The sequence below is a fragment of the Myxine glutinosa genome, chromosome 11 (genome assembly GCF_964187855.1).
Source record: "Myxine glutinosa chromosome 11, kmMyxGlut1.1, whole genome shotgun sequence".
Taxonomy (NCBI): Eukaryota; Metazoa; Chordata; class Myxini; order Myxiniformes; family Myxinidae; genus Myxine; species Myxine glutinosa.
The window spans coordinates 62,012,819-62,029,657 of record NC_136271.1 but is presented as its reverse complement, the minus strand read 5'-3'; the positions used below and the strand labels follow the sequence as shown (position 1 = coordinate 62,029,657).

At 46.4% G+C, this 16,839-nt stretch overlaps 1 protein-coding gene across 2 annotated transcripts in view; it reads left to right on the top strand.

The window, feature by feature from the left end:
- The window catches only part of LOC137436719 (choline/ethanolamine transporter flvcr2a-like), an 86,034-nt gene that overhangs the window by 9,168 nt on the left and 60,027 nt on the right, over positions 1-16,839 (top strand). For both annotated transcript variants that reach the window (XM_068130747.2, XM_068130746.2), the window contains exons 2-3: positions 9,301-9,442; positions 10,084-10,221. In XM_068130747.2, coding sequence (XP_067986848.2) covers positions 9,301-9,442; positions 10,084-10,221 — 280 coding nt within the window. The remainder of the gene's footprint in view (positions 1-9,300; positions 9,443-10,083; positions 10,222-16,839) is intronic.

The following is a 16,839-nucleotide window of genomic DNA, read 5'->3' as shown; positions in this document are numbered from 1 at the left end:
GTCGTCCGTCCTTTATGTTGTCTGGGGTATAAGTAAGACTGTATAGGTAAGCTAGAAATTGCTCTGTGTCCTTCTGATCCTTCCATTTCCCTGTAAATTGCATTTCATTTCTTTTCTGCTTTGGTGGTGTGTAAATAATTAATAAATCCTGTTCTTCCTACCTTGCCTTCTTTCCTTCACATCCGTTCGTCCTCGTCTTTTCCATCATTGAATACCTGTGGCACGATTTGGCCAACGACTAAGAATCGGGTCTAGTTCTGTTAACGGTTCGAGCCGTGGGCTGCCATCCGCTAGGCAAAATAACATCTTGTCCACGGTCTCGAACGAGGTTGCTCACCTGCCTCTCTGGAGGGAGCTGGGCAGCTTCAGGACTCACGTCGGTCAGTTGCGGACAAGGGGACTAATCCCCCTTGGTAAGGGGAAAAAGGGCCGACGGAGAGATCCGCAACAATTGGTGTCAGGAGTGGGATTCGGACCTGAAGTGCGCTTAGCGCACTCAAAATTACGAGTGGCCCAAAATGTTATTTTAAACACATCCAAATTTTAAATCGTGCCATGGATGGTCAAGGCAACCGGATGCCGGTGGGTGAGTTAGAAGGGGGGGTAGAGTCGACCCAGGACCCCAGGGAAATGTATATGGGGGAGAGAGAAGAGGAGAGCAATGAGGATGAGGTTGCGGGGGTATCAGGTGCACAGGATGGCGCCCTCGCGCACGAGGTTTCGGGCGCACAAAATGGCGGCTCGCACGTGGTTGGGGTAGCCGCGCCCGCAGCACCGGTGAATTTGGACCTCTTTATGATACAAATGAGGGCCCTCATGGTCCAGATGAGTGAAGACCTGAGGAATGACTTGGGAAACCAAATTGTAGGATTGAAAAACCAAATGGGGGACATAACTGCCCAAGCCAAAGAAATAACTGAGGAAATGGCAAGGGACAGAGCCGCATACGAGGTAAGGGAAGTGGAGAGGGACATTGACCGCAGGTTGGGCGAGCAGGTCCCAATGGTGCACGACGAGGTAAAGCAGGTCGAGAAGCGCTGGTTGAGTGAGGCGGAGGAAAGCGCGGGTAAAATGACGGGTGTAGAGATCGCGACCCGGGGTGTGGGGAAACCGGCGACCGCTGAGGTGGAAAAGGGAATTTTAATAAAGCCAGCGGTCGTCGAGGTGAATAAAGAAAAAGCAGTAGTGGGTATAATTGAAATTGAAAACACGACGGAGGTAGCCCAGCAGTTGGAGGAAGGAATGGAAACTGTACAAAGTCCGTGCTCACACCTTGATGCCATGCTTAATCCTTATAAAGATTTGCAGGTGTTGGTGCAGGGAGGAAGAAGAACCCCGAAGGTGAGACGGGCTGTATATGGTGCTAAGAGGTTTTTCGGCAGAGTGTTTGGCGCAAAGAGAATTGTCGCGCGATTGGGGTCGATATGGCACCCGGGCGTTTGTGGAAGGCCCGTTGGGAGTGGTGTGAGTGGAAATGGCGCGCTTGTGGGAAAAAAGTGTGCATCGGGGAATGAGCGTGTTACAAAGCGCGAGTGTGAAACCGAGTGCGAGCGAGAATGCACGTCGGAGTGTACGGAGTGTGACACAGAGTGAGAGCGATACGGAGTGTACGTGCGAGGGTGAGAGTGACCCGGAGAGTGAGTTGGTGGTGGAGCGGGTGCGAGAATGCACGCTTGGAATTTTTTTTTTTTTTTTTTTTTGTATACAAGATCGAGGCTCGTGAAAGAGCGAACATTAATCACACAGAAAGACAAACAGACACACAAAACAAATAACATCGGGAGCGGTAGACAAGATGGGGAGGAATGGTTGAGAGTGTGCGAGAACGCACACCTGAGTTGGTTGTGGCGCGGGTGTGGGAGAGCCCATTGAAGCGCGTGAGTGGGTGGATGCAAGAGTGCACCCCCATGAGTGGTACGGAGTACGTACCAAAGGAGAGTGCGCAAGACGGTGCGCAAGGTGTGTTAAGGAAGTGTGCGAACGGCGAGTGTGCGCGAGAGGTGTGGTGTGTAACAGGGAGTGCGGTGGTGAAATGGACGGAGTGTGTGGAATGTATGGGCGGCGTTGGAACGCCGGGTTTGGTGAGTGTGAAAAGGGTCGCGTGTGCGTGTGAGCATGCGAGTAAGGCATCGACGTGGACCGGAGCAGCGTTTAGGGCGACGGATAGCCGAGGCGAGCACTCGGGGCGCGGTGCGCTTTGTTGGATGCGAGGCCCGGCGCGGATCGGTGCCGCGTCGCTTCTCTTCAAAGCGTCGTTGCTGATTCGGGCCTGGCCCCGCCCCGCACGGTCGAGTCCGGGCCTAGCCGGGCAAGGCGACCCGTCCGGTTCAAGGGGGTGTACGAGGAAGCGGAACGGTGCCCCCTGGTGGCGGGGACGGGGTTCCGACCGGGCGAGATTGAGCCATCGGGCCGGAGGCCGCAAGGATCCGCGCCTAGATGGTGCGTGGAATCTCGGCCCGACCAAACCGCCTCCCCCTGAACCGAATGTTGGACGGATTCAACCTGCAGGCGACCAAACCACCCGAATTCATTGCTCGGCTTTGCGAAGCCGAGTTTTAATGATGTAACGACGCACCGAGGCTCAGATATAGTGGACTGTGATGATGATAGTGTTTTGGATCCGAAATTGAAAATAGTGGATAGGATTGGCAGTAATGATTGGCAAATTGATGATTGGTAGAATGATTGGCAGTGATTGGCAAATTTTTGATTGGCTGGAATTTGAGGGGCAAAATTGATAGTGGAAGATGCCCGATGTGATGGGATGGCAACGCTGCCATCCCTCACATCATGTGGGGCACATGAGCTATAGTTTTATGGGGTTTGGCAGTGAAAACTAGCCCGGGAGGGTTAGGATAATGTATAGGGACCTAGAGATGACCATAGGTAACGGTAGAGGTAAGTAGCGACATTATACCTGTAGTGGGGACGTAGGGAGTAGGGTAGTTGGATTATAACGACGAGGGAGAGCAATGGTATAAGGGGCGACTGGGAAGCGCAAGTTTCAGAAGGGAGTAGTCAGCTCAGATGATGCCGTGTGTTTGAGAATTGAAAGTGTATTCGGAAGTGTATGAGGAGTAATGGTGATTGTGGATTGTATTGAGCGTGGAGTGTATGAAGCAGCGTATGAGGAATAATTGTGATTGTGGATTGTATTGAGCGTGGAAGTGTATGGAGCAGTGTTTGAGGAATAATTGTGATTGTGCATTGTATTGAATGATTGAAGAAGCCTGGGAGGAAGGAGGGTGCAGGAGGCACCAGGTGTGATTGCACAGGTGTGCAAGTGAACAGGTGTATGGAGCAGTGTATGAGTGAGTAATGGTGATTGTGTGTTGTGTTGACCGAATGGTCCTGGAGGAAGGAGGGTGCAGGAAGCACCAGGTGTGATGGCACAGGTGTGCAAATACAGGTGTATGGAGAATGGTTGTGTGGAATACATGGAGTATGGAATATATGGAGTATGGAATGGATGGTGTGGAGTGAGTATGGTGGAAACTGTGGAGTGGAGTGGATGGTGCGAAGGTGCGTATGGCGAGGCTGGACCCCATCACGAATACCCGGGGAGGGTAGTTTAAGAGTTAGGTAGAGGGAGTAGGTAAATTGTGGTTGGATATTGGCATCTGTGGTGCGTGTGGAAGAATGGTGTTTGGATGGGTGCATTAGTGTCGTGGAAATGGCTGGGCGTGTGGCCTGTTAGTGTGTGTAGTTAAATGGGCACTTCGCCACTGTTAGGATGTCGGCCAGGTGAGGCCGCAGGTGGGCTCTGGGAGCCGGTAGAGTTGTTGTGGATGGGGCCCGAGGATCCGGAGGACCGACCCGGGTAGCCCAGTGCCAGAGATGGCACCGAGTGGGAAGAGCGCCAGAGGGCCTTCCCCAGGTAGATAGGTTAAGGTAAGGAGCAGGTAAGCTCGGAGGCAACTGCAGTGGTGGAGGTGTGCAGGTGGGTAGACCTGCTGGGAGAGCCACACGACCCAGTCCTGAAATTGTGCAAAGGCACAGGGAGTTGAATCGGGGGAGTGAGACCCCAAATTGATGAAGCACCACAGTTTGGTCAATGGGAATTGGTTCTTAAAACCGCATAGAGTGTAAGATGGCCAATGGATTGGCAGGGAAATACCCCGGGTCATATAAAGTGTATTAAAGTCATTTAGGAAGTAGTTAGGATTGAAATCTCCTCGCACCATCTACATCCACTCACCTGAGGTGACAGAACTCCACACCATGCCATGTTTTTATTATTTTTGTGCAAATGTTTTGGATTGTGAGACGCATCATGACGTGGGTGTGACATTGTGTTGATGTTCCATCTCTCCCTCCTTATGAGGATTGATGATGAATTGGGGATGGAAAATTTTGGATTTATGGGATTGTGACGAATTTGGTATCGGGGAGATATGGGGAAGACGTGACGGTAGCGACGGATTTGTAAATTGTAGTGCAATGTGTAGATTTTGTAAATACGGTGGTAAGGGGCGAGAGTAGAACAGGTGACGGGTGGGGTGACGTACGATAGGGACGAGCTTTTCTCGGCTCAGTCTCCAGGCGCACCTCACCTTGCATTGCCTCCATTGATGTGTACCCTTGTGACCTTACCCCTCGCTCACCTGTCTTCTCTGTCTTCCTTCCCCGACCCGAGGATCGTGCTCTCTGGGCATTGAGGGGGAGCGTGCGGGGGGGGGGGGGGGGGGGCGTGTCTGTGAGCACGAAACTCTCGCAACCACAGCTGCCTGCATCCACGCACCACTTATGGACCACAGTCTGTGGCCAAGCACCACTTATGGACCCCATGGGTTGGGACATGGCCCCTCTGCTGGGACCGGCCACGATGGCCCAAGAAGATCACGAAGAATTGAAAGACAACATCAGGAAGGAACAACGGCCAGCAGAGGGAGCCGAAGAACAAGACCACCAATGTTGTTTTTAATTGAACTGTGATGACTGTGCAATGATTGGTGCTTTATGGTGCTTTGGTGTTTTGGTGCTCTTTATTGGTGCTGGTGCATCGATGCAGTGCATGCTGTCTCCTCCCCTCCCACAGGAATTTCTTTTGGTTTCCCTAAAAGAAAAATCACAGGTCCTGGGTTGCGTTTTGTAAATAGTCCAATTAACGTCACTTGTAAATAATGCTCCCCACCGTTCATGTTTAGTTTGAAAATAATTGCGCACTTCGGTTATCCTGTGGGCGCAAATCTGTTAGGTAGGGTGCAATGCAGCAGAGGGACATACTTATTTGTGTTTTAAAATTGTCGCACTCAGGGTCAGGTTAATTGCAGAGGGAATTACACCTACGTGCCACACTAAGCTAAATTTTTATAGGCCCGGGACGTGCCTGAAGGAAGAAGGGTGCAGTGTAACGGATTTGAGAATCCTGTAATTTTTGTAAACACCACCCTTTGTAAATGTCATGATCTGTGTAAATACCTCCATAATTGTAAAGGTCAAAGGTCGCCCCCCTTAGTTAATTCATCGCGTAAACCTAGCCAATCTTAGAACCTCTAAATAGTTATTCCCTTATTATGTGTTCCAGTTTAAGGCTCTGTTGCCCAGTAATTGACACTCCATTGCACCGAATCAAATAAGGATAGCTCCCCTTCAATAATTACATTTCCCAGCCAAATTCTCCCTCTCTGGGTAAAGCAGCTTGACAAGCGTGGGGTGCGCGCCCTCTCAACTGGCCTGGGTTTGGAAGCGGCGTTCACTGCTCTGGTGAATATGTGCTCCGTGCTCTGTTTGGACAGGAAGGGCGGGGTCGCCGAAAAGAGACAAGCCCAGGGCACGCCACGAGGGGCTGTTCAGCCCCATGCCCAAATAAGGATACAAGCCCAGGGCGCGCCACGAGGGGCGGGGCTGTTCAGCCCCATGCCCAAATAAGGATACAAGCCCGTGGCTCGCCACGAGGGGCGCGCTGTTCGACTCCATGCCCAAATAAGGATACACGACCATGGCATTGCCATATAAGGTGACAAATCAGAGCACAAGGGGGGGGGGGGCGGTACCCAAAACGGCCGAGGGCGTGTCACACCCCCGCTTGAGAGAAACCAGAGGAGATACCAGGGGGCACGAGAGAGAACGTGCTGCTGAACTGGTACGAGGAAAGGACATACGAGAAGAGAACGTGCTGCTGAATGGGTACGAGAGCTGGGTACGTGTTGAAGGAGCTGGGTTCGAGGCTGGAGAGGAGAATCCCAGCACTACCGACAGAGAGAGAGAGAGAGTCGTGGGTCGGGACACAACCTCGCTGGAGGAACGAACCTCCTGCCATCCCTATCATCATTCCCCGTGTAAGTCTGATTGTCGTCCGTCCTTTATGTTGTCTGGGATATAAGTAAGACTGTATAGGTAAGCTAGAAATTGCTCTGTGTCCTTCTGATCCTTCCATTTCCCTGTAAATTGCATTTCATTTCTTTTCTGCTTTGGTGGTGTGTAAATAAATTAATAAATCCTGTTCTTCCTACCTTGCCTTCTTTCCTTCACATCCGTTCGTCCTTGTCTTTTCCATCATTGAATACCTGTGGCATGATTTGGCCAACGACTAAGAATCGGGTCTAGTTCTGTTAACGGTTCGAGCTGTGGGCTGCCATCCGCTCGGCAAAATAACATCTTGTCCATGGTCTCGAATGAGTTTGCTCATCTGCCTCTCTGGAGGGAGCTGGGCAGCTTCAGGACTCCCGTCGGTCAGTTGCGGACAAGGGGACTAATCCCCCCTTGGTAAGGGGAAAAAGGGCCGACGGAGAGATCCGCAACAATATGCATAGGCTAATGCTCGTAATAGAACTCACACACACACACACACACACACACACACACACACACACACACACACACTGACGAGACAAACACAACACAGCCACTGAGGTTGGGGGAAGTGCCGTCACTACCGTCTCTTCCCAGGATACTGTGGGTACCAGCAACCTCATAACAATGGCTCCGCGACTCTGCTTTTCTCACCTTACTCAGTGGGCATTTCCTCAAGAGGGCCTTCCTCCTCCCCATGGATGCCAACCCATGGAGATTGTCCATGCTCTATCCTTTTCAAGTAAGGAATCAGCAGGTACCATTTTTAAAGCTTTGGTATGACTTGAACCGGTCCAAACCGGATGGGTGTTTTTTAGGAGACACATCTTACTGGATGGCCATTGGCTCACGACAGGACACGCTCACGACCTGAGCTCATCCACCCTTTGTCAGGTGTTGTTTTTAGTTCTGGCAGGGTGTCAGTCACCCTCCCCTCTAGCAAAACCAGTGAGGGGTGTCGGTTTAGTCGCCAGCAACCCGACCATGCGGAAGGCAGCACTGGGTTACACGTTACCAGTGACAGTTCCAAAAGACTGACCTGACCTGAAGTTACACCATTAAGAACTCTTTGACCCCCATAAGAGCTTAGACATCTTCAAGATCATTTTGACATATTATGGCGCTTTTCCACCGCGGTACCTTACTGTTCTGTACTGTAACCAAAATCAGTTTTTCCGTTTTTACATTGCCAAGCGAACCATACCGTACCTAAGTACCCGTGTTAAATTTGGTTCCCGCTAAGGATAGGTACCAAGCGAGCCAAACCCGGACCTATGGGTGGAACTAGAAATACTGCAGACCGGTGATTGGTCAATCGCAATCGTCACAGAACCGTCATGCTATTTTCAGACCCAACCGCCATTTTGTAATACCACAATTCTGGAGAGAAGATAGCAAAAGCATAATATAAGTGATAAGAATCAGAAAAAGAGAAATTATGTCACCACAGCCGTCGCGTTTTTTTTCCGTCACTTCAGATAACTCCGCCTATTTTCACGGTTCTGTTGTGCGATGGAAAAATGACACGGGGATTACCGTACCGAGGCGTACTGTACAGTGCCGCACCGTTCTGTGCAATGGAAAAGCACCATTAGACACCTTTAGACCTTTTATACTCTTTAAGTCCCTTGACTTCCTTTAGAGTTTAGACCACTTAGACCTTAACACCCTTCAGACATGTTATACATCTTTAGATTGCTTGAACCCTTGACAATTTCGAGATTTAGACCCTTTAGAGTCTTAGATCATATAGAACCTCTTAGACACACACAACACAAACATCTAGTCTTCTAGTTCATCTAGCAAAACACAGACTATACTTTTTATGGTTCCTGGAGAGAGCATTAAGTGTTTAGTATTGGTGTCCTGCTTTTTGAAGAAGAATTTTTTAATTATCTCTTAATTACATATTTAATTATTTGATTTTTCATTCATCTCCCCGCAACCAATTTTAAATTATTTAATTTTCAATTACCTGTATGTATTTCATTTTTTTCAATTTTCAATTAGATATTTTCAATTTTCAATCATTTAATTTTTCCCATTACTTCATTTGGGATTATTAAAATTCTCCATTATTAATTTTTATCTTAGTTGTTACGCAGCGGAAAATGGCGTTTTGCAATCACTTATGTGTGTCTGCGTTTGTGTGTGTCTGTGTGTATCTGTGTGTGACTGTCTGTGTCTGTCTGGGCCATAACTTATTTTACCATTTGAGCTTTTATCATCACATTTTCAACAAAGCTTTATTTTGAGAATATGGACAAGCCAAGTTATTAATTTTGTCAAAAGGTCAGAGGTTGCATAAAATCATAAATTTTCATCTGATTGACTTGACATTTTAAGAATTTGCATATTGGGTCACATATTTGGTTCACCAATCTAAAGTGAGAAGCCAATCATTTTGTAATTTTTAGATTACAAGGTCAAAGGTCAACGTTGCATGAAATCGTCAATTTTCATCCAATAGACTTGAAGTTTGAGCAGGTTTTGCACATTGAGTCGCTGAAGCCGATTACTTTTGAGGTCAAAAAAAGTCAATGTCTTAAAATCGTTAGTTTTTATTTATTTATTTATTTATCTTAGCTGTTTTAGTAATTTTTTTTATCCTATGGAAGAAGAAGAAAATGAAGTCTGCATACAAAACGGACACAGATGGGGTTTGAATTTTCAGATGCTTTCTAGTTATAACCCTTTTTAGACATATCTGACAATAATGACCTTGAATTGCATCCTTTAGTCACTTCCGACCCCTTTGGACGTTTACACCTTTCATTTGCAACCTGTGACCTTTCATTTAGTACATCCTTCCATTGATTTGCCACACAAAATACACCACACAAAACAAGTCCTGGTAAGGGTCTGCAATCTGCGATTGCTCTTTCTTGCAATCATCATTGTCATTTGTGCCTCGGACCCACCTACGAGTTATTCTGTTGTACATAGTTATCCTTTGTGCCTTATCTACCCTTTTAACCTCACACTTATCTCCACCTTTATCCCCAGATTGGCACAGCTATTGGGTTTCTTGTGCCTCCTTTGCTTGTTCCAAATCAGAGTAATGATGGCAGCCTTGCGTGGGATATTCGCCTCCTGCTTTTCGGCATCGCTGGCTTCAACTCGATCGTTCTTATTCTCGTCATCCTCTGTACGTTCTTTCATTTATTTGCTATTTAATAGTGTTTGTCAAATCAAAGGAAAATATCTCAACTTATTGGTGACCTTAATGTTACACAAGTAGAGTATGCAAATCTAAATGGTTAAACAATGACCATGAGTCCTGTTTGAACAAACCATTATTAGAAGTAATCACGGGTAGTCTGGTCTTTAATTCGGCCAGCATTGACTAAAAAATACCCAGAAGAAGATGCTGGATGATAAGGCCTCTCATACTCAGAAATGATGTCAAACCTGCTGTTCTGTCTGTGAGCAATATGGAATTTTTCAAAACTCCAGGTATTTTTTTGACAAGTGTAATCTTTTGGGCCATTCCCATACATCCTTCCAGAAAATTAAATGGTGTACTTTGATATGAATTGCAAGTACATCAATATAGATAGGAAAAATACATACAGCATATGGGATATGAACCTTCATTCTGGTCACTATGAACCATCAGTTCAAAGAAGTACGCCAAACAGGCCAACCCACATTTGCTCAAAAAGGTGCCATTGTAGTTGGAATAATATATTACTTTATAAACTGCAGCAATGATGCTGAAATCAGTTGAGACAGGATGGAATTATTGATAATAATGATGATTGTGCTGTCTGGTTTGTATGTGCGCAGTTTACGAAGATAAACCTCCTCACCCACCAAGCATTGCCCAAGCAACAGCGATGGACAATTCTGCAAGAGAGTCCTACAAGAATTGTATCAGCAGCCTCATTCATAATAAGGATTTTCTGCTGCTCGCTTTATGTTACGGTATGGCCAGCAGGTCTGGGTCTGAATAATCTGTAAAAAAAATATGTGTGTGTGAATTTCTACTCACGTGTGGTCATTTGGTGGTTAGATGTTTGCTGGCAATCCCAAGTCTCCATTACGCTCGATGAACCTGGAAAAACGGGAGAAAAGGTGGATTTTTCATCGAGATGCAGCCAATGTTCCCCAGAAGCTGGTGTTGTATCTCGCCGGATAAACCACACAAACACACGGAACCAGAGTTAACACGACTTGTGTATTTCAGCCAACATGGCGGTGAATCCACATCTGCGAGCCAGGTCACATGACCTTCAACCCACGCATGTAACACGTGATTAAGCAAACACAACAGCTGGGTCGAAGGTGTCGGCGGGTAAACTCGTCGTGAAATGTTGATTTTTTCAGGAGAGGCAAATACCAATGCTTCGGGATGATCTTAGCGGCGGTTAAAACAAAAAAGAAAATTCCATCGGCAAAAGACAAACTAAAATGGTGGAAGAAAAAAAAAATCCTGAAAAGTGGAAACGTTTGTAGGGTTGTCATGAACAGCTAGCAAGTGATGAAGTAACACTGTTAGTCCCAAGGGAAACCAAAGAACAGTGAGGTACAGCAGCGGCAGATCCAGGGGGGGTTCAGGGGGTGCGCACCCCCTCCTCTATCAGGGAGGAGGATGCAGGGGGTGCGCACTCCCTCCCCCCCTACCCCTCTTCAACGCAACGGCATGGATGTGCTGGAGGCATACTCTATGACTGACGACAAGAAGGACGCGCTCACTCAACTACGGTCAAATGCTGAAACTGAATTCTCTCTGTGGTTCGATCACGCTGAGACCATGCTAGAATCTGTAGGAGGTGACGTCACAATGCCGAGAGTTGTAAAACGACAAATCCATCGTCCAAACACTGCCGCCAATACTCCCTTGCTCCAGGATGGAATTATTGATAATAATGATGATTGTGCTGTCTGGTTTGTATGTGCGCAGTTTACGAAGATAAACCTCCTCACCCACCAAGCATTGCCCAAGCAACAGCGATGGACAATTCTGCAAGAGAGTCCTACAAGAATTGTATCAGCAGCCTCATTCATAATAAGGATTTTCTGCTGCTCGCTTTATGTTACGGTATGGCCAGCAGGTCTGGGTCTGAATAATCTGTAAAAAAAATATGTGTGTGTGAATTTCTACTCACGTGTGGTCATTTGGTGGTTAGATGTTTGCTGGCAATCCCAAGTCTCCATTACGCTCGATGAACCTGGAAAAACGGGAGAAAAGGTGGATTTTTCATCGAGATGCAGCCAATGTTCCCCAGAAGCTGGTGTTGTATCTCGCCGGATAAACCACACAAACACACGGAACCAGAGTTAACACGACTTGTGTATTTCAGCCAACATGGCGGTGAATCCACATCTGCGAGCCAGGTCACATGACCTTCAACCCACGCATGTAACACGTGATTAAGCAAACACAACAGCTGGGTCGAAGGTGTCGGCGGGTAAACTCGTCGTGAAATGTTGATTTTTTCAGGAGAGGCAAATACCAATGCTTCGGGATGATCTTAGCGGCGGTTAAAACAAAAAAGAAAATTCCATCGGCAAAAGACAAACTAAAATGGTGGAAGAAAAAAAAAATCCTGAAAAGTGGAAACGTTTGTAGGGTTGTCATGAACAGCTAGCAAGTGATGAAGTAACACTGTTAGTCCCAAGGGAAACCAAAGAACAGTGAGGTACAGCAGCGGCAGATCCAGGGGGGGTTCAGGGGGTGCGCACCCCCTCCTCTATCAGGGAGGAGGATGCAGGGGATGCATGCCGCCAATACTCCCTTGCTCCAGGATGGAATTATTGATAATAATGATGATTGTGCTGTCTGGTTTGTATGTGCGCAGTTTACGAAGATAAACCTCCTCACCCACCAAGCATTGCCCAAGCAACAGCGATGGACAATTCTGCAAGAGAGTCCTACAAGAATTGTATCAGCAGCCTCATTCATAATAAGGATTTTCTGCTGCTCGCTTTATGTTACGGTATGGCCAGCAGGTCTGGGTCTGAATAATCTGTAAAAAAAATATGTGTGTGTGAATTTCTACTCACGTGTGGTCATTTGGTGGTTAGATGTTTGCTGGCAATCCCAAGTCTCCATTACGCTCGATGAACCTGGAAAAACGGGAGAAAAGGTGGATTTTTCATCGAGATGCAGCCAATGTTCCCCAGAAGCTGGTGTTGTATCTCGCCGGATAAACCACACAAACACACGGAACCAGAGTTAACACGACTTGTGTATTTCAGCCAACATGGCGGTGAATCCACATCTGCGAGCCAGGTCACATGACCTTCAACCCACGCATGTAACACGTGATTAAGCAAACACAACAGCTGGGTCGAAGGTGTCGGCGGGTAAACTCGTCGTGAAATGTTGATTTTTTCAGGAGAGGCAAATACCAATGCTTCGGGATGATCTTAGCGGCGGTTAAAACAAAAAAGAAAATTCCATCGGCAAAAGACAAACTAAAATGGTGGAAGAAAAAAAAAATCCTGAAAAGTGGAAACGTTTGTAGGGTTGTCATGAACAGCTAGCAAGTGATGAAGTAACACTGTTAGTCCCAAGGGAAACCAAAGAACAGTGAGGTACAGCAGCGGCAGATCCAGGGGGGGTTCAGGGGGTGCGCACCCCCTCCTCTATCAGGGAGGAGGATGCAGGGGGTGCGCACTCCCTCCCCCCCTACCCCTCTTCAACGCAACGGCATGGATGTGCTGGAGGCATACTCTATGACTGACGACAAGAAGGACGCGCTCACTCAACTACGGTCAAATGCTGAAACTGAATTCTCTCTGTGGTTCGATCACGCTGAGACCATGCTAGAATCTGTAGGAGGTGACGTCACAATGCCGAGAGTTGTAAAACGACAAATCCATCGTCCAAACACTGCCGCCAATACTCCCTTGCTCCAGGATGGAATTATTGATAATAATGATGATTGTGCTGTCTGGTTTGTATGTGCGCAGTTTACGAAGATAAACCTCCTCACCCACCAAGCATTGCCCAAGCAACAGCGATGGACAATTCTGCAAGAGAGTCCTACAAGAATTGTATCAGCAGCCTCATTCATAATAAGGATTTTCTGCTGCTCGCTTTATGTTACGGTATGGCCAGCAGGTCTGGGTCTGAATAATCTGTAAAAAAAATATGTGTGTGTGAATTTCTACTCACGTGTGGTCATTTGGTGGTTAGATGTTTGCTGGCAATCCCAAGTCTCCATTACGCTCGATGAACCTGGAAAAACGGGAGAAAAGGTGGATTTTTCATCGAGATGCAGCCAATGTTCCCCAGAAGCTGGTGTTGTATCTCGCCGGATAAACCACACAAACACACGGAACCAGAGTTAACACGACTTGTGTATTTCAGCCAACATGGCGGTGAATCCACATCTGCGAGCCAGGTCACATGACCTTCAACCCACGCATGTAACACGTGATTAAGCAAACACAACAGCTGGGTCGAAGGTGTCGGCGGGTAAACTCGTCGTGAAATGTTGATTTTTTCAGGAGAGGCAAATACCAATGCTTCGGGAAATGGGACTTCAGCACACCCGATTCTGTGCTGAAAATCGGAAAGGTAGTGATCTGTTTCTGCTGATGCCATCTGCAATAATCGCCCATACCTGCGACATTCCAGCCCTACATCAGAAGCTATTGCGTTGGAAAAACGACATGGAACATCCAGGACTGATAAATGAGCTTAGAGACTGGCAGATGTTTTGGAGAAGGAAGCCCAACAACACGCTTCCAAGCACATTCATGGATTGTTTCTGCGCAGTAGATGGAGACGAATTTCCATCCATCAAAGCCCTACTCCATATTGGATGCACCCACCCTCCCTGGAGGCTCTGTGAGGCCGAACGCTCATTTTCTTGCCTGCGTCGTCTGAAGACCTTCCTAAGATATTCCATGGGAGAAAGTCGGATGGCATCTCCTGCCCTCATGGACATACACCATGACGTCACCATATCCCCACATTATGTATGTGACATTTTCATTCAGAAACACAAGCGCCGTCTGTTCCAAAATAGAAAATTTACCATTAATAAAATAATTCCCATTCCGCTGTCCTATCTGATCTCTTTTGTGGGGAGAACCCCCTGCCTTGAGCTTCACAACCTGGGCGCATGGCTGTGCCAGGCTGTGCCCAGCACCCATTAAGCTGCTCTACACACCTTAACATGGCGTGCATTTAGAAACATGGGAATTCTTCTGGATTCTTTGTAGTTAATTAGACTAATTAACTCAGGAGATCATAACAATCATTTCGCGAGAACGACACAAATCAGAAATTCCATATCAGAAAGCACCAGTCGAACTACACAAAAAACATTTAAATGTAAAATTACATTTACATAAAGTAAATATCTGAGCTATCTTGCCATCAATTACTTTGTTCTTATTGTAAGAGAAAATAATGACTGATGAAGTTCATTTTTCTCCATCACGATCTTCAAAACTTCAAGTGTCTGAAACTTTCAAAAATATATATTTACAGACAGTTGAACAGCTCTAGAAATCCAGTTCAGAAGTGCAGCAGTGGTTAAGTCCATAAATACCAGTTTTGGATTCCAGGATAATGATTGTTGGACAAATTACTGTTCATGAAAGTAAAATGACCCTTTGTGGTGGTTCAATTAACTGCTCCGTTAAAGTTCAATCAATATACCATGTTCTTGTTGGGAAGATACAGTGCATTCAGAAAGTATTCAGACCCCTTCACTTTTTTCACATTTTGTTATGTTGCAGCCTTATGCTGAAATCGTTTAAATTCATTTTTTCCCTCATCAATCTACACTCAATACCCCATAATGACAAAGAGAAAACAGGATTTTAGAAAGTTTTGCAAATTTATTAAAAAGAAAAAACTGAAATATCACATTGACATAAGTATTCAGACTCTTTGCTATGACACTTGAAATTTAGCTCAGGTGCCTCCCATTTCTCTTGATCATCTTTTAGATGTTTCTACACCTTGATTGGAGTCCACCTGTGGTAAATTCAATTGTTTGGACATGATTGGGAAAGGCACACACCTGTATATATAAGGTCTCACAGCTGACGATGCATATCAGAGCAAAAACCAAGCCATGAGGTCGAAGGAACTGTCTGCAGAGCTCAGAGACAGGATTGTGTCGATGCACAGATCTGGGGAAGCCTACAAAATAAATTCTGCTGCATTGAAGGTTCCCAAGAGCACAGTGGCCTCTATAATTCTTAAATGGAAGAAGTTTGGAACAACCAGGACTCTTCCTAGAGCTGGCCGCCCGGCCAAACTGAGCAATCGGGGGAGAAGGGCCTTGGTAAGAGAGGTGACCAAGAACCCGATGGTCACTCTGGCTGAGCTCCAGAGATCCTGTGTGGAGATGGGAGAAACTTCCAGAAGGACAACCATCACTGCAGCACTCCACCAATCTGGGCTTTATGGCAGAGAGGCCAAACGGAAGCCAAACAGTTCAATCTTGGTTTCATCAGACCACAGAATCTTGTTTCTCACAGTCTGAGAGTCCTTTAGGTGCTTTTTGTCAAACTCCAAGAGGGCTTTCATGTGTCTTTCAATGAGGAGAGGCGTCCGTCTGGCCACTCTGCCATAAATCCCAGATCGGTGGAGTGTTGCAGTGATGGTTGTCCTTCTGGAAGTTTCTCCCATCTCCACACATGATTTCTGGAGCTCAGCCAGAGTGACCATCGGGTTCTTGGTCACCTCTCTTACCAAGGCCAATCTCATCCGATTGCTCAGTTTGGCCGGGCGGCCAGCTCTAGGAAGAGTCCTGGTTGTTCCAAACCTCTTCCATTTATGAATTATGGAGGCCACTGTGCTCTTGGGAACCTTCAATGCAGCAGAATTTATTTTGTAGGCTTCCCCAGATCTGTGCCTCGACAAAATTCTGTCTCCGAGCTCTGCAGGCAGTTCCTTCGACCTCATGGCTTGGTTTTTGCTCTGATATGCATCGTCAGCTGTGAGACCTTATATAGACAGATGTGTGCCCTTCCCAATCATGTCCAATCAATTGAATTTACCACAGGTGGACTCCAATCAAGGTGTAGAAACATCTCAAATATGATCAAGAGACATGGGAGGCACCTGAGCTAAATTTCAAGTGTCATAGCAAAGGGTATGAATACTTATGTCAATGTGATATTTCAGTTTTTTCTTTTTAATAAATTTGCAAAACTTTATAAAATCCTGTTTTCTCTTTGTCATTGTGGGGTATTGAGTGTAGATTGATGAGGGGAAAAATGAATTTAAACGATTTCAGCATAAGGCTGCAACATAACAAAATGTGAAAAAAGTGAAGGGGTCTGAATACTTTCTGAATGCACTGTATATTCTACATATATAATTGTCATTACCTTGAGCACATGAAGTGAAAAGCTGTGTTAAGCAATTGGTCCAGGTCTGTCCGTCCGTTTGTCTGTCCGTCTTATCAGTTTATGATCAAGGAACAAGTTATTTAAATTGAATGTTATATTTTGAATATAAATTGGAACACGAATAGGAAGACAAATTTGCCGTTTAAAAGTACTTTGGCTCTGAATTTGTTCCGATCACGCATGTTCAGAGATGAGTGAGATAATATTTTTAATCTG